The sequence below is a fragment of the Oncorhynchus keta genome, chromosome 1 (assembly GCF_023373465.1).
Source record: "Oncorhynchus keta strain PuntledgeMale-10-30-2019 chromosome 1, Oket_V2, whole genome shotgun sequence".
In the NCBI taxonomy this organism is placed as follows: domain Eukaryota; kingdom Metazoa; phylum Chordata; class Actinopteri; order Salmoniformes; family Salmonidae; genus Oncorhynchus; species Oncorhynchus keta.
This window is the reverse complement of record NC_068421.1, coordinates 47,221,694-47,248,516: the sequence shown is the minus strand read 5'-3', so window position 1 is coordinate 47,248,516 and position 26,823 is coordinate 47,221,694. Positions and strand designations below refer to the sequence as shown.

At 41.4% G+C, this 26,823-nt stretch overlaps 1 protein-coding gene across 3 annotated transcripts; it reads left to right on the top strand.

The window, feature by feature from the left end:
* The first annotated feature begins 9 nt into the window (after positions 1-9).
* Positions 10-20,251, top strand: LOC118386672 (RNA-binding protein FUS-like). Of its 3 annotated transcripts, none has more exons than XM_035774410.2 (16): positions 10-154; positions 893-923; positions 2,210-2,246; positions 2,349-2,415; positions 2,511-2,595; positions 2,751-2,860; positions 3,178-3,325; positions 6,528-6,562; positions 7,126-7,158; positions 7,334-7,479; positions 10,986-11,115; positions 11,198-11,305; positions 19,011-19,116; positions 19,270-19,349; positions 19,489-19,627; positions 19,833-20,251. In XM_035774410.2, exons 1-16 carry the CDS (start codon positions 145-147, stop codon positions 19,870-19,872), a joined length of 1,305 nt encoding a protein of 434 aa, XP_035630303.1. In that variant the 5' UTR covers positions 10-144; the 3' UTR covers positions 19,873-20,251. The 3 variants fall into 3 exon arrangements, with proteins under 3 accessions (XP_035630303.1, XP_035630311.1, XP_035630296.1); XM_035774403.2 differs by having other exon boundaries at positions 11-154; positions 2,508-2,595; XM_035774418.2 differs by lacking the exons at positions 3,178-3,325; positions 6,528-6,562 and having other exon boundaries at positions 2,508-2,595.
* Positions 20,252-26,823: the final 6,572 nt, after the last annotated feature.

Genomic DNA, 26,823 nt, shown 5'->3' with positions numbered 1-26,823 from the left:
CAAATTATTTATTACACAGAAGTTGGTTCAACCCAGCGGCAGGTCAGAGTTCATAATTGCCGCAGTGTGTGCGGCTGTGCGCTGATGTTACTGGGATTTTAATTTGTTGAAAAGTGATTCATCGAATTTTTTTTAGAAAAGAGAATGGCCTCCGGTAAGTTTAGTGTGAACTAAGTGTACGTGACTTGTTCAATATCATGTTTTTGTGTCACATTTGTTATATAATGTTAAATGAAACCGCTGAGACGGATGGTCTCAGCGAGCTAACGTTAGTTTAGCAAGCTTTCAGGGGCGACCATCAGAATAAACACTAGCCATAGTTTGTTGGCTAGTTTATTACCTCCTTTTTGTATTATTATAACGTATGCCGCTTTCTGTAAACGTACTTAATTATTTTGACTCGCTCAACCATATTTCTTACTGTTTCGTTTGTCTTGTGGATGAGAATTGACCGCCATTTTTGTCGCGCAGCGTGGTCCTTTTTAGCTTGCTAGTTAGCACGGTACTAACGTTGTTAGCTAGTTAACGAGAATCATGTATATTATTGGCTACGGTAGTTAGCTAGCTAGGCAACGTTAGCTAGCTACCCAAGGCCTATTTGCACGGCGTATTTATATACATTTCATATTGACTTGCACTGCGTTCTTTATGATAACGTAATGTTTCCATCCAACGTTGGTACATCTTACCATGCTAGCTAAAGTTTACTTGCTATCGATATAATCTAAAGTAATCTAGCCAGATAAATTAACTACAGGTTTACGTCCGGGTTGATACGAAAATCTTTGCTAACATTCGTATTATGTGACTTGTACAATGGCTAACTAACAGATAGCTAACGTTAGTTGTAGCAATTTTGCCACCCAATCACCCATATCCTTCTCGTTCACAGATTCGGGTTACGGTCAGCCTGGCGCTCCAAGGTAAAGTGACAATGAATACGTTAGCTACTCAATATTGCTTTCAAGTTGCCATGAAACGTATCTATTTAGCTACCACTCTCTAGCGATTATACATTTATACATTTATAAACTATCCAATTGGCCACACAATGCTTGATTCCCGTCAAATGTATTGTTATGGTTTTGACGGGTTAACTAATAGATTGTAGGCATATCCACCGTTATCCTGGCTTCAGCGCACATCGGATTTCTGTGAATCGTGTTGGTGGGGGGACTACCAAAATATAGCTTGCTACACAAAAAACGGTTTCCTGTCAACAAAGGCATATGTATAATATCTAGGAACTCTACTTACCAGATGAACCCCACCATATTCCTGCTGTCTAGATAGTGGTAGGAAGTTTTGGGTGAAGTGTGTGGTCAAATGGCAGCCCGCTGTCTAAATCTACAGGAATATGGTGCTGTTCGGACAGTAGTTGGGTGAACTTTTATTTGATATCGAGGAACACATTTCACTTGACATCTGGTAAGTAGAGTTCCTAGAGATTATACATATGCCATGGTTGAGTGGGTATGTTTTTTTTTTTTGTGAACCTAGCTATATTGTGGGAGGGTTATTTTCCATGGCCAGCCACCAGAATGATGCACAACTCCGGGAGTCCAACAAATAGACTCACGATGTGTCCCAAAGTTAAGTTATGGTCGAGTTTGTTGCTAGGACGTTTAATCAATTTAACCACAAGTTGGCATCTCTGACGTTGTGCTTTAGAAATAAACTTCCAAATCAGTTGTTGGGGGTGTTAACGTTACATTCCGGTGACTAAAAACATTTTTTATATTTTATTTTTTATATATAAATCTCCCGCTTTGGGATGGATGCGTCAATGTGTAGTTCATACTTGCATGATCTATGAGCAGAATAATTGTCTTACCTCAATTAGCCACAAAATCCCTAGTTTGAAAAGGTGTTTTTCTTGAAGCTACGCTGCTCCATTTCCTACCCCCCCAAGTGAGCCAGCCCCTTAGCAATTCTAGTTCTAGCCAATAAGCTTCAGCCCTTGTCATTTGAGTGGCAGCTAGCAAGAGGCCTGCCCAGCGTTTCCTATGAGGTTGCCGGGCGGGCCCAGCGGCTCATTGGAGACAGCAGAATGGGGGGAGCAATGTCGTGGGGCACATATGTGACGTAGTACGTACATTTTCGGTTATCACTTTTGACTCGGGTGCTACTTTCAAAACTACTGGCTAAAAAGTATACAAAAGTACCGGAGAATGTCTTTAAGATATCTAACTTTACCTCTCCCTCACAGCTATGGAACGTATCCTCCTGCTCAGCAGAGTGGGCAGGTATGTGTGGCCCCTCAATTTCTCACTGAGAATTGTTTGAAACTATTTTCTATGTTATTTCATCACAGTTTTGTTCATATAACTGTTCAATGCTTATTACAGGCCTACGGTCAAGGAAATGGAAGTGGCTCGTATGGTGGACAGAGTTACGCTGGCTATGGACAGTCTGGTATGTTATACTTATATAGAGTCATGGGAAATTATTTGAGTTCTAGAAGTTGCTGATTGTAATACATAACATTAGTTTTTTTGTTTTTCTAGCAGAAAGTTATGGCCAAACAACACAGGCGGCAAGTTATGGCCAGCCTTATGATGGCTTTGGGCAACAAGGCTCTGATTCTGCTGCTGGGTAAGGCCACTGGCACTACATTAAATGAGTATTTCTTGCAGTTACATACTTTGCCTTTCTAGTGGTGTAATATCATTGCAAATGTTACATTTTTGTTAATTATTCAACTCTTTGTTGGTGTCTCAAGAGAATAATTGTTGTGAGAACTTCTCAAGGTATGGTGGCGCTGACAAGTCATCATACAGTCAGCCGAGTTCCTACGGTGGCGCCGCTGGTGGCGGCTCTTATGGACAAGCTCAAGGCGGCTACAGAGGTCGAAGTGAAGGTTAGTTATTTGTATTCATTTATATATTACATGGCACTAATTTTTATTGATCAATTGTCCAGTTGGCCTGCAAATCTCTGCATACCTTTTTTGCTGTTTATTTGAGATGGAGGATCAGCGATCCATAGCCATCTTTGGGCAAGACTGGCCTGTTTAACTATGGCTGAATGCCTCTAATAAAAATAATAAATAACTTTTCGTTGCAGAAGGATCTCGTACATATAAAACAAAGTGCCATATAAAACAGGAAATAAAACGTGTTCAAAGAAAGTCAACGCCACAACTCAAAGGGCTTGTGTGCCTGTGTTTTGCCCCAGGTGAAGGCGGTCAGGGCAGGAGGTATGGTGGAGATGATGGGGGCTCAGACAGGGGCTCTTCTGACGGGTATAGAGGCCGAGGGCGTGGTGGGTACGAGCGTGGGGGATACGACAGGGGTGGAAGAGGCGGCCCTCCATCTGGTATGGGGTAAGTTCCAGAGCGTGACCACCCGCAAGGTACTTCTGCAACACCCATGCCAGGTAGATGTTCCTTCCAACGCAATGCATGATACCACCTCACCATTCTGGTCCATCACCCCATACCTCATCCACATGGACTAATACCACCTCACCTCCCACCCCACCCTGCTATTTTCACCTGGGATGTGTTTAGGGCTGGGCGATATGGCCTAAAAATCATATTTAAATTTTTTTCCCAGCTGGTTGAGTCACAATATTTCATCTTTATTTTTGAAAAGTTGTCTAAATAAGCTTTGTTGTGCAATTAAAGGGCAATACACTGCATTTCAAACAATCTAATGATTTCGGGGCTTGTAAAATTATACCTAGGCTTAATATAAGCCTTCCACAACCATTTTTATTTATTTGTCACCTTTATTTAACCAGATAGGCCAGTTGAGAACAAGTTCTCATTTACAACTGCGACCTGGCCAAGATAAAGCAAAGCAGTGTGACTAAAACAGAGTTAAACATGGGATAAACAGACGTACAGTCAATAACACAGTAGAACAATTGATGTGCAAATGTAAGGTTAGGGAGGTACGGCCATAGTGGCATTAACACTGGAGTGATATATGTGCAAGTAAAGATATTGGGGTGCAAAAATAAGTAACAATATTGGGGCGAGGTAGTTGGGTGTGCTATTTACAGATGGGTTGTGTACAGTGATCAGAAAGCTGCTCTGACAGCTGATGCTTAAATTTAGTGAGGGAGATATGTCTCCAGCTTCGCTGATTTTTGCAATTCGGTGGTCATTGGCAGCAGATAACTAGAAGTAAAGGCGACCAAATGAGGTGTTGGCTTAGGGGATGACCAGTGAAATATGCCTGCTGGAGCGTGTGCTACGGGTGGGTGTTGCTATGGTGACCAGTGAGCTGAGATGAGGCAGGGCTTTACCTAGCGAAGACTTATAGATGACCTGGACCCACTATAACCACAAGACCCACTAATCATTTAATTATTTTATCAAAATAGTTGAACCTGCTTTTTGCGCAATGAACACAGATCTGGCTTTAAAGACTGTCTATGAAAAATGCAACTTCTGTTACAAATTGAACAATAACCATGCACATCTACTAATAATGACCAACTTCTTGTAACAGGTATTATAGAAAATAAGCACAGTCTCTCAAGCACAAGTGCTAGTGAGTAGCCAACTGATATTTTATATTTCAAGTTTAGATCTAACTGTCCATCTCCAACTGTTGGAACACCCTGTCTGTTCACTTTGTTTAGATATTGATGTCAAGTGGAAATAATAAGATACTTATTGCTCAATGAAAACAAGTTGCCAATTCCTTTATACATGTATTTTTATGCTCATTGCACATTTATGAAACAGACCAGACAGCAACACATGACTGTGGCTAAAATAATGCTAGCGGTACTGCAATGCCATGCATGACAAACTGAGCATTTATTTTCCACAACATGTTCATTCATACTCTCATTTTAATAGGGTCTGTTCTACATTTTGGGAGTTGAGACATAAAAAGATAACTTCTTGTCTATTACAGTAAAATTAATGTACGTTTTCTGGTGTCTATGACCGGAGGCGAGACAAAAAAAGACACAGAACGCTCAAAAACTAACAAAAAATGTAAACCTTGAATTTAGCTATACAGTCATTTGGAATGTTGCATTAAAACTTAAGTCTATATCGCCCAGCCCTAGATGTGCTATGTTTCACCTTGAGGGTTCACTCATACAATTTGAATTATATTTCTATGGTTTCAATGACCTGTGAGGCAATTACTTGTATTCATTCTCAATCATAAATATGCATGCAATATTCTAGCTGATTATGGCCTTGCTAGCAAATGGCAATAAATGAGAAGCTCAAAAGGCTTGTGGGACAGATGACATGGTGGGGTGTCTGCTACTGACACCTGTGGTGCAAAGAGTTAAGTGGACGCTTCACCCGACCCCCTTTATGAACTACATAGGGTTTTTGAGGATTAAGTCACTTCACCATCCAAGGATCCTGTAGACCCCAGCTTTTTTACATATTCATTAACAAGGCTGTTGAACATAGTCAGGACATTTGCCTGCCAGATATCGGTTCACCTTGCAATCTCTACAGGGGTCAGTTCTGAAAAAACAAGCAAGTATAGATCTTGGCCAAGTAGCTTTCAGTGCAGAGGACCTTTTAGCCTAACCCAGTATTTTGGCAAGAAGACTTATAATTTCTGTGGCTATCATTTGAAATTGAGACATTATTTGAAACTGGTAGCTTTAGTAATGGCATTGAGTAACATGTACAGTAGGTCTGCCACAGTACTGTCACATTCTAAAAATTGCTGACAATCTAGATTTCATTTTACATGGTCCCTGACAAGTAATAGACATCAGAGGCAGGTTGGAATGCTTCAATACATGTATATCAAATGTGGTGTCAATCTAAGATCTATCTGCTACGATGCCTGCTGGCTGTTATGAGCGCTATTACCTAATTAAAACCATTCATTGGCTGTTTTTGTGCACAGTTAAGACTAGTCTAGCTGGTCTCTAGGAATGAGGATTGTTTTTGCCCCCCTCCCCATGTTGCTTTGAGAACCGCCCCATGAACGGTTTAAACAATGCCCCAGAGTGATCTGTTCTTGAAGTGACCTGATTTTCACAAGTTAAACCCAAGGAACATTGTAAGCTGCTGTACATAAACAGGTTTCATTGAAGTGTTGTATATTTGACATGGAGACATTTGTATTGTGTTAACTTTGGATCTACATTTTATACTACAGGTTTCAGTGAATGAAATAAAACTTGGACCTCAGCTAATGGAGCTCATATAAGCACTCAATGGAAGAACACTCGTCTTGTCGAGTGCCGCAACTATTCAAACCATTTCGACCTATCAGTAACTTTTATTAAAAAAATGTTAGCCAACTGAATGCTGGAACTAATCTGGTCTTGTAGCAATCTAAATTTACACATTAGCCATCAGAGCCTCTTCACTCATCAGAACCTACTTGTACATAGTGGGAGTTCTGCTAAGTTTTGTCCATTTGATTTTAAAACGTCCAAGAATAACACTTTCCCATGTGAGTGGGAAGACATTTCCACGATAGTCGCACACCATGGCAGGAGTGCATACTGATGGGGATGTAGGGGAGCTTTGAGCTCTGTTGGGACAAAGGAAACCCATCATATCTACAATTTTTCCTCTGCAGAGGTGGTGACCGTGGTGGCTACAAAAATTACGGTGGTAAGTGACGAGCATCAGAACTGTCTCGGTTGGGGAGGAAAAAGGTTGATTAGCAAAGATAAAAACGGGAGTGAGTGAGAAAGAAAGCAAAACAAACTGAATGCCACCATTTTCTTGTCCAAACCTCAAGGGCCTCCACCTATTGTTCTTAGGGATGGGGTTTTCTCATATATGCTCTTTAGGTCTTTTAGCACATGGAACCTGAAGTTTATACATAATGGTATTGTTGCATGAGGACAATGTTGAATGTAAATGACAGAAGATGAGATGTGTGCTGTGGCGAAGAAGGAAACTGGCTAGAAACGGGAGAGATTTTTTTTATTTCTTCTAAACTCAAAACAGTTCTGCCCGTGTTGGAAGGTGTTGAGATATATATGATGCAACTGTCTCAACACTGCAGCAGAAAGCTGTAAACTGCCTTATTCAAAATGTTTTAAAGTAGCCTCATGCATACACTATTGGTAGAGAGTTGACATTCTTGTTTGAATGGATGTTGAATGCATTTGTTGTGTACGAAGTGCAGATTCTCATGGCTTTCCCCACCTTTCCCATTTGTGTTTCAGGTCCTCGAGACTACGGCTCAAGGGATGAACCAAGTGAGTTGCACATGCTTGTTTGCTTCTTGCTGCCCTGAAATTCAATCTAGGGTTTGACTCATCCTGCAATCATGCCAGACTAACACAGACCTCCAGTCTCTCACAAGCAAATTCCACAGAACAGGCTGGTTCAAGTGATGCATCTGCTGAGTAGTACCTCGATGTTTGTCCCCAGCTGGAGGTAGCGGTGGTAGCCAAGGTAGCGGCAGCGGTGGGGAACAGGACAACTCTGACAACAACACCATCTTTGTCCAGGGACTGGGAGAAGATGTCACAAGTGATGAAGTGGGCAACTACTTCAAACAGATTGGGATCATTAAGGTATGGATTGAGTGATTGTTTCTGGATGGGACTGCTTCTCCCTATTCACTTGCATGGGTACTAGGGGGGTTAAATATTTAACTAAGTTAAATATCGCACTATTTTGGACTGTATCAGACCTGCCAACCTGCAGACATTTTGAGTACCATGCACACAAGTACACTGGTACATAAAAACGCCCCTGAAATGGGCTACTATTGGCACATTGTGGTTTTTGACTCCACTGTGTGAAGTTGGCTCCTTAGTTAAGGTGTCATTACGACAAAGGTAGTTAGCGACAGATTTTAGTCAACAAAGGTAGTAGACGTGAGCACATTGACGAGCAAGGAAACGTGCAGTAGTTCAGTAGTGCACGTCGCTGCATCAATGGAAATGGACATGGCAGAGCAAGATTTAGAGCTGTTCTGCTAATACCGTCCTTTACATAAAGTTGTTACTGTAGATTAGTAAGCCTATGTTAATGAATCAGTTATTACATCTACATTTATCTAGAAAAATTAGTAATTGAGAACACTTTCATTTAGGGCAGAACAAGACTTCAGTGTTGGCTACATGGTTTAAGACAAGGTTTCAGGAAATGCCAGTTATAGGTTTTTTAAAAATGCCCCAAGTTTCCTGAGGGGGAGCTAGTGAGCTACTGAATAGCAGCCAATTACCAAGTACCCATAAGTCATAAGCTTACAATTCCTACTGAATCAGTCTAATGCCAACATCATTATTAGGCAGTGCGTTTGCCTATAATTTGAGCGGTGTGGGTGTCGTATGTGCGCTACATCGCTGACCTGGTATTCATACAAATTCAAGGTTGACAGGTCTGTAGTGTTATATCGATATTTTGACTCGTATCGATTCGGGTGCATGTTAATTTTTCCAGCATTTTGTTTCACATTTCCTTGCTGCTACTAAAAGATAATCTATCAATTTAAGTGCAGAGGATTGGAGTATGTTCACAGGAACAATACCTAGGAGATGACACGGGTCTGGTTGAATAATACCTGTGATGTCCTGTATAACATGGGGAATTTCAAACCAAAAGGGCTGGATTTTTTGACATTGCCAAAACATGTGATGAAGTACCCATTTGTCCACACTGCCTCCAACACGTAGCGGACATTCCTTCATTTTATTAAGTTTATCAGGGCTCATAAAAAAACTATGTAGTACTTTGAATTGAAACTCCCTTGTTTGGTTACTTGTGGCTTTATATAGTCATTTCCATACATTCCCCCAACTCATCTGATATCTGCACCTGCCATGGCTTCCTAAGATTACCTAAAGATAATATTAGCATTTTAAGGATATTGTGATCCAAATTTGAAACTGCTCCAATGGTTTACAGTAATTAAATCATCTCGTCAATAGGAGTAATCGGCTCTTTTTTTTTTTTGTAACAATCCGTTTTTAACAATACATTTCCTTACTCGCAATAAAATCACAGTATCAAACCGCAATACAGTGGGGCAAAAAAGTTAAACACTTAAAAAGATGAGGCCTGTAATTTTCATCATAGGTACACTTCAACTATGACAGACAAAATGAGGGGGAAAAAATCCAGAATATCACATTGTAGGATTTTTAATGAATTTATTTGCAAATTATGGTGGAAAAATAAGTATTTGGTCAATAACAAAAGTTCTTTACTTTGTTATATACCCTTTGTTGGCAATGACAGAGGTCAAACGTTTTCTGTAATTCTTCACAAGTTTTTCACACACTGTTGCTGGTATTTTGGCCCATTCCTCCATGCAGATCTCCTCTAGGGCAGTGATGTTGGCTCCATGATGGCTCCTTGCTGTCCCCATTCCACCTGACTGCTGCTGCTCCAGTTTCAACTGTTCTGCCTTATTATTATTCGACCATGCTGGTCATTTATGAACATTTGAACATCTTGGTCATGTTCTGTTATAATCTCTACCCGGCACAGCCAGAAGAGGACTGGCCACCCCACATAGCCCGGTTCCTCTCTAGGTTTCTTCCTAGGTTTTGGCCTTTCTAGGGAGTTTTTCCTAGCCACCGTGCTTTTACACCTGCATTGTTTGCTGTTTGGGGTTTTAGGCTGGGTTTCTGTACAGCACTTTGAGATATCAGCTGATGTACGAAGGGCTATATAAATAAATTTGATTTGATTTGATTTGATGTTTTGGGGCTGTTGCTGGGCAACACGGACTCTCAACACCCTCCAAAGATTTTCTATGGTGTTGAGATCTGGAGACTGGCTAGGCTACTCCAGGACCTTGAAATGCTTCTTACGAAGCCATTCCTTCGTTGCCTGGGCTGTGTGTTTGGGATCATTGTCATGCTGAAAGACCCAGCCGCGTTTCATCTTCAATGCCCTTGCTGGTGGAAGGGGGTGTTCACTCAATCTCTCGATACATGGCCCCACTCATTCTTCCCTTTACACGGATCAGTCGTACTGGTCCCTTTGCAGAAAAACAGCCCCAAAGCATGATGTTTCCACCGCCATGCTTCACAGTAGGTATGGTGTTCTTTGGATGCAACTCGGCATTCTTTGTCCTCCAAACACGACGAGTTGAGTTTCTACCAAAAAGTTATATTTTGGTTTCTTCTGACCATATGACATTCTCCCAATCTTCTTCTGGATCATCCAAATGCTCTCTAGCAAACTTCAGATGGGCCTGGACATGTACTGGCTTAAGCAGGGGGACACGTCTGGCACTGCAGGATTTTTGAGTCCCTGGCGGCGTAGTGTGTTACTGATGGTAGGCTTTGTTACTTTGGTCCCAGCTGTCTGCAGGTCATTCACTAGGTCCCCCTGTGTGGTTCTGGGATTTTTGTTCACCGTTCATGTGATTATTTTGACCCCACGGGGTGAGGTCTTGCGTGGAACCCCAGATCGAGGGAGATTATCAGTGGTCTTGTATGTCTTCCATTTCCTAATAATTGCTCCCACAGTTGATTTCTTCAAACCAAGCTGCTTACCTGTTGCAGATTGTCTTCCCAGCCTGGTGCAGGTCTACAATTTTGTTTCTGGTGTCCTTTGACAGCTCTTTGGTCTTGGCCATAGTGGAGTTTGGAGTGTGACTGTTTGAGTTGTGGACAGGTGTCTTTTATACTGATAACAAGTTCAGAGGGGTGCCATTAATACAGGTAATGAGTGGAGGACAGAGGAGCCTCTTATAGAAAAAGTTACAGGTATGTGAGAGCCAGAAATCTTGCTTGTTTGTAGGTGACCAAATACTTATTTTCCACCATAATTTGCAAATAAAATCATAAAATCCTACAATGTGATTTTCTGGATTTTTTTCCTTCTCATTTCGTCTGTCATAGTTGAAGTGTACCTATGAAAAGTACAGGCTTGCACAATTGGTGGCTGACTAAATACTTTTTTTTGCCCCACTGTACATATAGAATTGTGAGAATTGCAATACATAATGTATTGGCGCCTAAGTATCGTGATAATTTATTGTGAGGTCCCTGGCAATTCCCAGTCATAATGTCTACCCAGATTTGTGTCACCGTGTTAATCTTTGTGTCCTGTTTGGTAGTTGAACAAGAAGACTGGCTTGCCCATGATCAACCTGTACTCTGACAAGGCTACTGGAAGACTGAAGGGAGAGGCCACTGTCTCATTTGATGATCCACCTTCTGCCAAAGCGGCCATTGAGTGGTTTGACGGTAAAGATGTACTCTCTCTTCCTGTGCACGTATGCTGTCTACAGTTCTTCTGTTCCATTCTAATCTGTCCATTTTCTTCTAGGCAAAGAATTTCAAGGGAAACCCCTCAAAGTGTCTTTTGCCACCCGAAGAGCCGAGTTCACGCAGAGGGGTGGCGGTGCAGCAGGAGGAGGAGGTAGAGGAGGAGGCGGTATGTTTCATTCACTTTTGGTTGACAAGCATTCAAATGTTGCTGCAACTGCCTGTGGGTGAGTTTGCCAAAAACACAAGATTATCTTTGTGCTAAAAATGCCCTTTAAAATCCATTGGGTATAACAATTCACCAATTTAAAAAATAGATTCTGGTTTACGATATGAGTGCATCAGTCCGTAGGGACCCCAAATGTAACATGAATCGGGCAGTAAAACTCCAAGGGGTGATGGGTCTATTCCAGATTTTTGCACATCTTCAGCAGTTTAAATGCTTGTAGAAATAGATTGCGCTTTATTAGTTGAGTGACAACCAGGGCTGTGCTCAAACATTTGTTCAGGTTTCCCATCAGCAATAATTTTGGTGTTTTAAAAAAAAAAAAAATGTTTTGCTTTAAATGATAAGTGTCACCATAATCATTTTTAGATTTACATAGTAAAGTTGATAAATGCTGTCCCTGTATGCTGTCACTTTTACGAGCCGCACAACATGGTTTACTCGGCCCGGAGGAGAAGAGAACCTCCCCGAAAAAAGCTAAATTTTAAATGTAGATATTGATACATAACTAACTCAAACACTTATTTGCAAAAATGACAAGATAATTAGTGGATGACTGTGAGTGCAGATCATAAGGGGGGGTCATAAAGCATACATTATCACCACCCCATTATGGGGTGTGGTAGATGCCCAGTCTCCACTATGGCTCAGCTCCGGTGGCAAGAAGAAAGTATGTGCACCCTTTGGAATTACCTGGATTTCTGCATATATTTGTCATAAAATTTGATCTGATCTTAATCTTATTCACAACGATAGACAAACGGTGTGCTTAAACTAATAACACACAAATGATTGTATTCAATATAGACAAGAAAAATACATTTAAACATTCAGTGTAGGTTGGGAAAAGTACGTGAACCCCTAGGCCAATGACGTTTCCAAAAGCTAATTGGATCCAGGAGTCGGCTAACCTGGAGTCTAGAGGTCGACGGAATATGAGGGGGGTGTTAAATAAGGATTTGAGACATTATTTGTGCCATTCAAGGGTGATTGGTTAAGACAAAATATTTGAAATGCCTTTGAACAGGGTATGGTAGTAGGTGCCGGGCGCACCAGTTGGTGCTCAAGTTTCCCATGTGTATCAAGGATGGTCCACCTCCCAAAGGATATCCAGCCTTCTTGACATGGCTGTTGGAGTCAACAAGGGCCAGCATCCCTGTGGAACACTTTCGCCACCTTGTAGAATCCATGCCCCTGGGGGGTGCGCACAACTCAATATTAGGAATATGTTCTTAATGTTTGATATACTCAGTGTATATCTGTATGTATGCATGTAAACGGCCCTTTCAAAGAGAATTCGTAAAAATCCAAATAATATTCACTATAAAGGGTTTAATCACGGTTTCCCATGCTTGTTCAATGAACCATAAACATTTAATGAACATGCACCTGTGGAACGGTCGTTAAGCCACTAATGGTAGGCAATTAAGGTCAGTTAATAAAATTTAGGACACTAAAGATGCCTTTCCACTGACTGGAAAAACCCCAAAAGAAATGCCCACGGCCCCTGTTCATCTGCGTGAACGTGCCTTTGGCATGCTGCAAGGAGGCATGAGGACTGCAGATGTGGCCAGGACAATAAATTGCAATGTCTGTACTGTGAGAAGCCTAAGACAGCGCTACAGGGAGACCGGACGGACAGCTGATCGTCCTCGCAGTGACAGACCACCTGTAGCAGCACCTGCACAGGATCGGTACATCCGAACATCACACCTGTGGGGCAGGTACAGGATGGCAACAACAACCTCTTATGTTACACCAGGAACGCACAATAGTGCTCAGACTGTCCTCAATGGGGTGAGAGAGGCTGGACTGAGGGCTTGTAGGCCTGTTGTAAAGGCAGGCCCTCACCAGACATCACCGGCAACAACGTCGCCTATGGGCACAAACCCACCGTCGCCCACCGTCGCTGGACCAGGCAGGACTAGTCCACTGACGGGTTTTGTCTCCCCAGGGGTGATGGTCGGATTCGCGTTTATCGTCGAAGAAATTAGCGTTACACCGAGGCCTGTAGTCTGGAGTGGGATCGATTTGGAGGTGAAGGGTCCATCGTCTGGAGCGGTGTGTCACAGCATCATCGGACTGAGCTTGTTGTCATTCCATTCAATCTCAACACTGTGCATTACAGGGAAGACATCCTCCTCCCTCATGTGGTACACTTCCTGAAAGCTCATCCTGACGTGACCCTTCAGCATGACAATGTCACCAGCCATACTGCTCGTTCTGTGCGTGATTTCCTGCAAGACAGGAATATCCATGTTCTACCATGGCCAGCGACGAGCCTGGATCTCAATCCCACCGAGCACGCCTGGGACCGGTTGAATTGGAGGGTGAAGGCTAGGGCCATTCCCCCCAGAAATGTCCAGGAACTTGCAGGTGCCTTGGTGGAAAAGTGGGGTAACATCTCACAGCAAGAACTGTCAAATCTGGGGCAGTCCATGAGGAGGAGATGCACTGCAGTACTTAACTTCTTGCGTCGAGCCACCCGGGATCGTGAATACAGCCTCAAGACCATTACCATAACACAACGTTAACTATTCATGAAAATCGCAAATGAAATTAAATAAATATGCTAGCTCTCAAGCTTAGCCTTTTGTTAACTGTCATCTCAGATTTTCAAAAATATGCTTCTCAACAATAGCAAAACAAGCATTTGTGTAACAGCATTTAGTGTTAGCATAGCATTAAGAGTTAGCATTCAGCAGGCAACATTTTCACAAAAACCAGAAAACCATTCAAATAAAATCATTTACCTTTGAAGAACTTCGGATTTTTTCAATGAGACTCTCAGTTAGATAGCAAATGTTCAGTTTTTCCTGAAAGATTATTTGTGCAGGAGAAATCGGTCCGTTTTCTGCGTCATGTTTGGCTACCAAAAAAAAACGAACATTCATTCATCCAAACGGCAAACTTTCTTCCACATTAACTCCATAATATCGACTGAAACATGGTAAATGTTGTTTAGAATCTATCCTCAAGGTGTTTTTCACATATCTCTTCATGATATATCATTTCTGGAAGTCTCCTCTCTGTCTCAATCACATGGATGAATGCGAGCAGCTTGGAGATTACGCAAAAATTTCAACAAAGGACACCGGGCGGACCCCTGGTAAATGTAGTCTCTTATGGCCACAATCTTCCAATGATATGCCTACAAATACGTCACAATGCTGCAGACAACTTGGAGAAACAATAGAAAGGGCAGGCTAATTTGTGGCGCTTTCACAGCCATATAAGGAGACAATGAAAAACGGATTCAAAAATCCTGCTCATTTCCTGTTTGAAGTTTCATCTTGGTTTCGCCTGTAGGGTCAGTTCTGGGGCACTCACAGATAATATCTTTGCCGTTTTGAAAACGTCAGTGGTTTCTTTCCAAAGCTGCCAATTATATGCATAGTCGAGCATCTTTTCGTGATGAAATATTGCGCTTAAAACGGGCACGTTTTTTAATCCAATAATGACATTAGCGCCCCCATAGGTTGAAGAGGTTAAATGCTGCTGGTGGCCACACCAGATACTGACTGATACTTTGATTTTGACCCCCCCCCCCTGTTCAGGGACACATTATTCCATTTCTGTTAGTCACATCTGTGGAACCTGTTTAGTTTATATCTGAATCTTATGTTCATACAAATATTTACACATGTTAAGTTAGCTGAAAATAAATGCAGTTGACAGTGCTCTTCTTTTTATTTATTTTTCCATGTATGAATGTCATTCAATGCAATTTATATGGGCTACTAGAAGGAAGGCACACAATTGAAATCAAATAGGTAAATTATCCTTGATATGACCATCTTAAAATAAAGAGCATCCCATGAATTTGATGGGTGTAGTTATTGCATGCTATGAATAAGGGACCAACTACTGAACTTTTTACTACTTTAAAATGTGAATTTGGTCCAATACTTTTGGTCCCCTAAAATGCAGGGACTAATGTACAAAAGTGCTCTCATTTTTAAACTGTTCACCCGATGGGATGAAAATACCCTCAAATTAAAGATGAGTCTGCATTTTAACCTCATGGTCAATGTATCAGTAAAAAAAAAAGTGTGGATTATTTCCCCCCTTTTCAGATATTCAATTGTGATCTTGTCTCATCGCTGCAACTCCCCAACGGGCCCTGGTGAGGCAAAGGTCAAGTCATGCTTCCTCTGAAACATGATCCCTCCCCCCAAGCCGTGCTGCTGCTTAACAAATCTAAAGTGCTGGTGTACTGAACCAAAACAACAAGAAGGGTCACTAGCTTGGTTTTCATCCAATTGACGACAGATTTGAATGCATGTATTCTAAAAAAAAAAATCTGTCAATTTAAATAAATTCATTAGGCCCTAATCTATGGATTTCACATGACTGGGAATACAGATATGCATTGGTTAGTCACAGATGAAAGGTAGGGGCATGGATCAGAACTAGTCAGTATCTGGTGTGACCATTTGCCTCATGCAGTGCGACGCATCTCCTTCACCTAGTTGATTAGGCTGTTTGATTGTGGCCTGTGGAATGTTGTCCCACTCTTCAATGGCCCTGCGAAGTTACTCTATTGGCAGGGACTGGAACACATTGATCCAGAGATCCCAAACATGTTCAATGGGTGATATGTCAGAGTATGCCGGCCACACGCACTGGCTAAGGTTTTCAACTTGCAGGCAGACATGAATAGGTTTCTGAGTGACATAGGGCTTTCCATAGTAGCTTTGTTGCATTTTGTTGTGGGAATAAGTACAAACAAATGTCTGCAGCGGAAAATAACGGTTCTCTTCCGGATCAGTATGGTTCACTTTTGTTCCAGGTTCCGTAAATGTATTTTTGTTTCTCGAACCGTTTCCAACCTCTGTTTTTAGAATACATATAAAGATATTGGTCTATAAATATTGTACACAGTTTTAGAGAAATCTGTTTAGTGGTGTCATAAGATTATGTAACTTAAAAATATATATATATATATATATATTTATTATTAAATTTATTTGTTTATTTTTTAAAGTTACATATATATACCATTTTCAAAATGGTGGCTGATCCATTATGGTGACATTGGTCCAGATGGCAAATTTGTTCTTCGGGTAGAGGAACCCATGTGCCAAATTCCAAGACTAGGTTGAACTATGAGGCGGGACTAACCTTTTGAAGTCCAAGGTGGACTCATGGTTGCGCTAATGTATCTGTGCATCATTTTACACCATCCTGCCAGGTTTGAAATCTGTAGGGCTCCAAAGATGTAAAAAAATATATGTGTATATATATATATATATAATAGGGTTCCGGCCCCTTGATCATTACTCTCTTCTAAATTCAAGCGCCCTTTTCACCCTCATAATTTTTCCTGTGCTGCCCCATGTGCTCCTCTGCCTATGAGTATCAATGGCTCGGTTTGTCCTGCTCAATGACGAGACATGGGAGCTGTTTGCTGATGTTAGCTAGCTGCTTTTTGTCACTCAATACCGGCAAACAGCAGTAACTTGATTGGTAGTAGATAATTCTATTCTTGATTTGAATAGTGCAGTAGACCAATATATCATACCCTGTAAGTTTAAGTCTAAAGTCCTTTGACTTGTCGATTTCAAATGTAATGCGGTTACTAAAACTATTTTGATAGCAGGTATTTTTGTTCGGATTAGAATAACAGCAAAGTAGATGAAGATTTTCATACGCTCTTAACTTTTTGGGGAAGTGGTCAATTTCAGTTTATAAAAAATGTTTGAGGAAATGTTGATGTGGTTTGTAAAATAGCTGTATTGTTTGATTGGTATAAATTCTTGTTTCGATTTAAATAGGAGAGCAGTAGAGGAAGATTTTGTGAAAGTAGCTGATTTGTGCCAAGTTGCATTATTGCGTTAACAGAGAATGCTGAAAAAAGTCCCACAAAAGTCAATTAAGATGGACAAATCTTTCTTTAGGAGTAATTTCACAGAAACAAGTAATTGTGGCTTGCAAAAGCTGACTTCTAGTTATTATTTGAGCTTGCGAAGCAAGAGTCCCCACTTTTTAATCTTCAACATATTTCTTATTATAAACTCAGCAAAAAAATAAACTCACTGTCAACTGCATTTATTTTTATCAAACTTAACGTAATTATTTGTATGAACATAACGAGATTCAACAACTGAGACAAACCAAACAGGTTCTACAGACATGTCACTAACTGAAATGGAATAATGTGTCCCTGAACAAAGGGGGGTCAAAAGTAAGTCTGTATCTGGTGTGGCCACCAGCTGCATTTAAGTACTGCAGTGCATCTCCTCCTCATGGACTGCACCAGATTCGCCAGTTCTTGCTGTGAGATGTTACCCCACTCTTCTACCAAGACACCTGCAAGTTCCCGGACATTTCTGGGGGGAATGACACTAGCCCTCACCCTCCAATCCAACAGGTCCCAGATGTGCTCAGTGGGATTGAGAGCCCGGGCTCTTCACTGGCCCTGGCAGAACACTGACATTCCTGTCCTGCAGAAAATCAAGCACAGAACGAGCAGTATGGCTGGTGGCTTTGTCGCGCTAGCGGGTCATGTCAGGATGAGCCTGCAAGAAGGGTACCACATAAGGGAGGAGGATGTCTTCCCTGTAACACACAGTGTTGAGATTGCCTGCAATGACAAGCTCAGTCCGATGATGCACAACCGCCCCAAACCAAGACGGCCCCTCTACCTCAAAATCCATCCCGCTCCAGAGTACAGGCCTCAGTCCTTCTACGATAAATGTGAATTTGAGACTAAACCGCAACTCGTCAGTGAAGAGCACTTTTTGCCAGTCCTGTCTGGTCCAGCGACGGTGGGTTTGTGCCCATAGCCGACGCTGGTGGTGTCTGGTAAGGACCTGCCTTACAACATGCCTACAAGCCCTCAGTCCAGCCTCTCTGTCTATTGCTGACAATCTGAGCACCGATGGCGGGATTTCTGGTGCAACTCGGGCAGTAGCCATCCTGTACCTGTCCCACAGGTGTGATATTCGGATGTACCAATCCTGTGCATGTGTTACACATGGTCTGCCACTGCGAGGACGATCAGCTGTCCGTCCTGTCTCCCTGTAGCGCTGTCTTAGGTGTCTCACAGTACGGACATTATAATTTATTGCCCTGGCCACATCTGCAGTCATCATGCCTCCTTGCAGCATGCCTAAGGCACGCTCATGCAGTTGAGCAGGGACCCTGGGCATCTTTCTTTTGTTTTTCAGAGTCTGTAGAAAGGCCTCTAGTGTCCTAAGTTGTCATAACTCTGACCTTAATTGCCTACCGTCTAAGCTCTTAGTGTCTTAATGACTGTTTCACAGGTGCACGTTCATTAATTGTTTATGGTTCATTGAACAAGCATGGGAAACAGTGTTTTAAACCCTTTTGCAATGAAGATCCGTGTAGTTATTTAGATTTTTATGAATTATCTTTGAAAGACAGGGTCCTGAGAAATGGACGTTTCTTTTTTGCTGAGTTTAAGTTAGTCTTTAGCATGCAACTCTAACACTGTTTAAGCTACATACGCTGGTCAAACTTGAAAACGTGTAGACAGATCAGGTTTGAGTTGCTTGTATACACCTTTGATATCTTATACTTTTTAAACAATTAATTTATATTTTTGGAACCACTTTATTGTAGCTAGGCCTTCAGAGGTCCTTTGTCCCTTGCGCTTAGTTAAGTGGTGTTTCTCGCTCTCTAGGTTTTGGCGGCCGTGGTCGTGGACGTGGGTTTGGAGGAGGAGGAGGTGGTGGTGGTGGTGGACCCAACTTTGACATCAAGGGAGGGGACTGGCCATGTCCTAACAGGTATTTTTTTGCATTATTTTATTTGAAGCATGACAGATGCAGGTAAAACAATTTGATGGGTCATCCATCGCACATTGTATGTGTCACTGAACTCTGTTCTCATATGGAATGGCTACATCTTTGAATGACAATTGTTCACCTATCCTTTTCCAGTTCTTGTGGCAACATGAACTTTGCGCGTAGGTACGAATGCAACAAGTGTGGCACACCAAAACCAGGAGACAGCGGAGGAGGTATGTCAGAATGGCTCGGCGCTTGTTGTAGAGAACTGGTGTCGGGTACACTGTTGGGGAAGTTGAGTAATTTAACCACATACTATAAACTTACTGGTCTGTTGGAGAACTTGCTCTAATGGCTGGTTTGTGTTTGCAGATCGTGGTGGTGGAGGCCGAGGGTATGGTGGTGACAGGGGCGGCGGGTACAGGGGCCGTGGGGGATTCCGTGGAGGTGACCGCGGTGGTTATGGCGGAGGTGGATATGGTGGTGACAGGGGCTACAAGATGGGAGGAAGGTAAATTGATCACGACTTAAATTCCCTCCCATGCAGTTAGATGTTTGACCAGGAGAGGGCATACCTGAGACATGAAAGAACTAGAATATTGAATTAGGGTTACTTTTTTTGTCAGATTTTTTTCCAATGGTAAGATATTTCTATATTAAGCTAGCTTCATGGTACAGTATAATTTACTATGGATCTATTTCCCCTTTTCCCTCAGAGGTGACCATAGAGAAGACAGAAGAGACCGGCCATACTAAGGATTCACATGGACACCATTCCAGAATGCCCAGGGGTTGGGTTAGCGGGAAGGGAGTGGGGGGGATTGATCTACACTTTAATTTGCATACCTTTCATTACCAATGCATCACATGTATTGCTTCTGATCTGTCTTATCGAGAGGTCAGGGAAATATGTGCAACTACTGTGAAAGGACTTTTGTGCTGATAAGCAGGGTTGTAGGTGTAGAAGGGGGCAGGGTCAAATGTCATTTTTTTTTTTTTTTTTTTCCATTTCCCTGATTCTACTAGGTCCAGGCATCGTGAGGTAGACTTCGTGTCATTGTTTTGTCCAATTTAAATGAACAGTTTTATTTGGGTTTCTCTTTTTTCCAAATGATATTAAACTGTTCTGATCTTAGAGTCTTCATGTATGTTTTATTTCTAGTTAAATTATAAAAATACTGAGTGCTTCGGTAGTAATTGCTAAGTAGTCAAAACACAAGCAACATAATACTCCAGCACTAATTAAACTTGTGGTCAGCTTTCTAAATATGTTTAGGTCAATTAATTTGAACAATATTGAGGTAAATATATATATATAGCCAAGGGAAGTTTTGACATTCTAGCCCTTGAGCTATGGGTGGTACTGTCCCTCCCCTATGTGAGCAAAATGACTAGGACATGAGTGGCTCGTGTGCTGGTGTTGCCTTCATAACACTCAGATCACTAACATTAATATTGCCCTGGCTGTTGCACATTAGACAAGCAGTACTTGGATATAACTTATTTGGATTTAAATGTATGGTGATATCTGTGGGGTTAGTCTAAGAATATTACAAGTGTCATACAATGAGTTTGACTCTTCGGACTAGAATAACTTTTGGAATATTGGCACGAGTACCAGCACAGTTATAATCCAAGTCAACGGTTTGAACGCTGCCAACGGACTGGCGGGTCGAGACCTCTGAGGCAGAGGTACGTTTTTGTATTTTGAGCTTTTCAGGTTTACCACTTTAGAACTATCCTATTTTTGTTATAAGATATTGTAACACTGGCTGCATTTATACAGGCAGACCAATTCTGGTCTTTTTCAGAGTTGATCTGATTGGTCAAAAGACCAATTAGTGAGGATAAAGTTAGTATATGCTTCACTTAGTATTTGACTCACTTAAATTGAGTTAGATATATGTGCACAGCAACTCCATTTAGAGTGGTTGTTTTTTGCTGGATCAGTACGCTACCCAAATGAAAATTAGCATCCTATTCTACTGTGGTTACACTGACGTCCCACAACACCTTCATTACAGTTCTTGTTCAGTATTATAGCCCAACTCAATTTGTTATACTGTGAGTATTTCTATACACACTGAACAAAAAATATAATTGCAACCATTTCAAAGATTTTACTGAGTTTGTTCATAAAGGGAATCAAATCAATTGAAGTAAAATAATTAGGCCCTAATCTGTGGATTTCACATGACTGGGAATACAGACATGTATTGGTTGGTCACAGATACCATAAAAAATGACATTGGTGTGGGTCAGAAAAGCAGTCAGTATCTGGTGTGACCATTTGCCTCATGCAGTGCAACACATCTCTGCATATAGTAGATTGTTGAGGAGTGTTCCACTCTCCAATGACTATGTGAAGTCTCAGACTCCTGCAGGTGAAGAAGCTGGATGTGGGGGTCCTGGGCTGGTATGGTTACACATGGTCTGCGGTTGTGAAGACAGTTGGACATACCGCCAAATTCTCTGAAAAGATTAGGTGGCTTATGGTAGAGAAATGAACATTCAATCTCTGGCAGCAGCTCTGGTGGACATTCCTGCAGTCAACATGCCAATTTCATTCTCCCTAAACTTGAAATATCTGGTGCATTGTGCTGTGTGACAAAACTGCACATTTATAATTTATCTTGGCAAAGGAGAAATGCTCACTAACGGGGATGTAAAGGAATTTGTACACAACATTTGAGAGAAATAAGCTTTTTGTGAGTATGGAACATTTCTGGGGTCTTTTATTTCACCTGATGAAACATGGGACCAACACTTTACATGTTGCGTTTTATAGTTTTGCTCATTGTAATTTAATTGCGTAGTACTGAGGCAAAATAGGTGTATGAAACCATATGTGGTAACTGGTTTCATAAACTGCTAAATTGCTGTGTTGTGCAATTAAACGAGACAAAGTATTGATTCAGAAGACAACTGATATTGTATTAGACAGGCAAAAGCTAAAAGTGGATCCAAGTATAATAAAATTGTGGTTTGATTCTGCCAAGATGTTAAGGACAATGGAACTTTTCTCTCCACATTCCCTGTGTGTAAGAAGTCGGACACACAGGTTTGCCTACCGTTCGGCAGCTGTGTTTAGCACCTCTGAACAGAGTTGTCATCTGTTGATTAAAAAAGCACCTCTCTCCTCAGTCACCCAGAAGGATGAGGGGGAAGTTACCATACTGCTACTTGACAGTGACTATAACATGAAATGCAAAAAAAAAAAATCATAATATCCAGATGGCTTTTTAAAGACAATGAAGAGGGGCCCTAAGGAAAAAGTTGAAGTTTACAAGGCTGAGTTAAATTAGTGTCTGATTTCATAATGTTTAAATACTGAGTAAGTGTGGGAGTCTCATGAAAAATTATGTGACATTTATTGCAGGGTTTCCTGGAGAAATATGGCTACCTGCACCAGGACAATCACATACACAATGCCGCAGAGGTCAAAACAGCAGTCTGGTACGGTACTACTGTCACTCAAATAACTGTCATTCTTTTGAATTGTCTCCATCTTCTTCACTCAATACCGTACTGTGTCCCACAAGGTACTGTTCGTCTATCTTATGGTTTTTTTCTCTATGTCCCCTTACATTCTCTACTGGCTGACGTTGCCACTCTGTCTCTCTCACACTGTACTTCACAGCCTAACCCTCTGATCTCAATTCGACCAGGGGGGCATGGAGTAGTCTTTTTCCTCAGAGAGCCTGTTTGCTCAGTGGAGCAGAATATTTATGTTGGCCCAAAGACTCAAGTCGTAATCTAATTACTTACATTGGAATATACACTTATCAAGATCGCTGTTGGCTGATAAGAGTCAGTTCTAGGCTATTAGCCTGGTATCTGAGTCAGGTTGTGTGGTGTTACAGCCTGAATTCAAAATGGATAGATTTTTTTTCCTCAGCCATCTACACATAATACCCCACAACGACAGTGTGCAAACATGTTTCCGTACCCATTGGATGCTGTGATTACAATATATATCACAATATATTGGCTATATCCAGGAAAGCCAAAGTTCCACAAGCTGGGCTTAAAATGGTGTATAAGAGATCATACAAAATATTTTGATGTGACTTATGTGGATGATGTTTAAAATATTTGTTGGTCTGATGTGATTAATAAGGAGCATCCAGACACTGCACTTGATACATTTGAAATTGCTCATTCCAATTATTGATAAACATGCACCTTTTAAGAAATAGACTGTTAGAACTGTTCGGCTCCATGGATTGATGAGGAATTGAACAATTGTATGGTTGGAAGAGATGGGGCAAAAGGAGTGGCTAATAAGTCTGGCTTTCTGCAAATTGAGAAATTATGTGACTAAACTCAACAAAAGGAAGAAGAAACTGTATTATGAAGCCAAGGTCAATGATGTAATGTATGATGAAATTTTGGGCAGAAAGTTAATTTTTTTCTTTCATCAAATCAGATGGCTTATTCATCACAAAACCAGTTGATGTTGCCAATTATTTCAATGATTACTTCATTGGCAAAGTGGAAAAACATCGTCAGACAATGCCAATAACGAACAGTGAGCCAATGTACTCGTGTTTAAAAAAACACAATGAAAGAAAAGCATTGTAAGTTAGAATTTTGAAATTAATAAGAAGATTGTGGGAGTTGTACTGTTAGATTTCAGTGGAGCCTTTGATGTTATTGACCATAACCTGTTGAGAAAACGTGTGTGTTATAGCTTTTCAACCTCTGCCATATCGTGGATTCAGAGCTATCTATTTAATAGAACTCAGATGGTTTTCTGTAATGGAAGCTTCTCTAGTGTCAAACATGTTAAGTGCGGTGTGCCGCAAGGGCAGCTTTCTAGGCCCTCTACTCTTTTCTATTTTTTTTTAACAATGATCTGGCAATAAACAAAGTATGTGTGTCCATGTATGCTGATGATTCAACCATATACACATCAGCAACCACAGCTAATGAAGTCACTGTAACTCTTAACAAAGAGTCGCAGTCTGTTTTGGAATGGGTGGCCAGAAATAAACTGGTCCTGAACATCTCTAAAAGTAAAAGCATTGTATTTGGTACAAATGATTCTCTAAGTTCTAGACCTCAGCTGAATCTGGTAATGAATGGTGTGGCTGTTGAACAAGTGGAGGAGACTAAATGACTCTGTTACCTTAGATTGTAAACTGCAATTGTCAAAACATTTAGATTCAATGGTTGTAAAGGTGGGGACAGGTCTGTCTGTAATAAAGAGTTGCTCTGCTTCTTTGACTCCACAAAGTAAGTCCTTCAGCTCTAGTTGTATCTTATCTTGATTATTGTCCAGTCAAATGGTCAAGTGCTGCAAAGAAAGACCTAGTTAAGCTGGCGCTGGCCCAGATCAGAGCAGAGCGTCTTGCTCTTCATTGTAGTCAGATGGCTAATATTATAACTATGCATGCCAGTCTCTCTTGGCTAAGAGTTGAGGAAAGACTGTGTCCCTTTTTGTTTGTATAAGAAACAATATGTTGGGAATTACACAGGGCACTGACATGCATACTTACCCCACCAGACATGCCACCAGGGGTCTTTTCACAGTCCCCAGGTCCAGATCAAATTCAAGGAAATGTACAGTATTATACAGAGCCATGAGTGCATTGCGCAAGTGAACAGTAAACCTTGTTTTGGGGCACAATGCCTCTCCCCCATGTGACCTACTTGTTGTATGTACTGACATGTACTGTATGTGTAACTGATAGATTTAAAAACATTAGAGTGTGTGTGCATCTATGTAAATTGTAAAGTATTTGGCATTTTTCATTTTGTGTTGAATCCCAGTAAGACTAGCTGTCACCATTGGTGTTGGCTACAGGGGATCGTAATGAATCAAATAAAACATGGAAAATGTTGCACATTTATTAAAAATGAAATAAAGAAATATCTCATTTACATACAGTACCAGTCAAATGTTTGGACACACCTATTCAAGGGTTTTTCTTTATTTTTACTATTTTCTACATTGTAGAATACTAGTGAAGACATCAAAACGATAAAATAACACACATTTGGAATCATGTAAGTAACCAAAAAAGTGTTAAACAAATCTAAATATATTTTAGATTTCAGATTCTTCAAAGTTGCCACCCTTTGCCTTGATGACAGATTTGTACACTCTTGGCAATCTCTCAACCAGCTTCACAAGGTACACATGGAATGCGTTTCAATTAACAGGTGTGCCTTGTTTGAGCCTTAATGAGTTTCAGCCAATCAGTGTGGCAGGTGTGGTATATATAAGATGGTCTTTTAACAAATAGGGCTAACTCCATATTATGGCAAGAACAGCTTATATTAGCAAATAGAAACGACAGTCCATCCTTACTTTAAGACATGAAGGTCAGTCAACGTGGAACATTTCAAGAACTTTGAAAGTTTTTTCAAGTGTAGTCACAAAAACCATAGAGCGCTATGATGAATGTGGATCTCATGAGGACCGCCACAGGAAAGGAAGACCCAGAGTTACCTCTGCTGCAGAGGATAAGTTCATTAGAGTTACCAGCATCAGAAATTGCAGCCCAGATAAAGGATTCACATAGTTCAAGTAACAGACACATCTCAACATCAACTGTTCAGAGGAGACTGCGTGAATTAGGGCTTCATGGTCGAATTGCTGCAAAGAAACCAATACTAAAGGACACCAATAAGAAGAGACTTGCTTCGGCCAAGAAACACGAGCAATGAACATTATACCGGTGGGAATCTATCTTTTGGTCTGATGAGTCCAAATGTGAGATTTTTGGTTCCAACCACCGTGTCTTTGTGAGACGCATGATCTCCACATGTGTGGTTCCCACCGTGAAGCATGTATGAGGAGGTGTGGGGGTGCTTTGCTGGTGACACTGTCAGTGATTTATATAGAATTTGACACACACTCAACCAGCATGACTACCCAATGACCCAACACACCTCCAGGCTGTGATAGGCTGTGTCTCCCGACCCCTCCTGTCTCAGCCTCCAGTATTTATGCTGCAGATAAAAGTTTAGTTTATGTGTCAGGGGGCTGGAGTATTTCTCCTGTCTTATCCGGTGTCCTGTGTGAATTTAAGTATGCTTTCTCTAATTCTCTTTCTTTCTTTCTCTCTCTTGGAGGACCTGAGCCCTAGGACCATGCCTCAGGACTACCTGGCATGATGACTCCTTGCTGTCCCCAGTCCACCTGGCCGTGCTGCTGGTCCAGTTTCAACTGTTCTGCCTGCAGCTATGGAACCCTGACATGTTCACCGGACGTGCTACCTGTCCCAGACCTGCTGTTTTCAATTCTCTAGTGACCGCCGGAGAGGTAGAGATACTCTGAATGATCGGATATGAAAAGCCAACTGACATTTACTCCTGAGGTGCTGACCTGTTGCACCCTCGACATCCACTGTGATAATTATTATTTGACCCTGCTGGTCAACTATGAACATTTGAACATCTTGGCCATGTTCTGTTATAATCTCCAACCGGCACAGCCAGAAGAGGCCTGGCCACCCCTTATAGCCTGGGTCTTCTCTAGGTTTCTTCCTAGGTTCTGGCCTTTCTAGGGAGTTTTTCCTAGCCACTGTGCTTCTACACCTGCATTGCTTGCTGTTTGGTGTTTTAAGCCGGGTTTCTGTATAGCACTTTGAGATATCAGCTGATGTAAGAAGGGCTTTATAAATTTGATTTGATTTTGACATTTGATTTGATAGGGCTATTTGACCAAGAAGGAGAGTGATGGAGTGTTTCATCAGA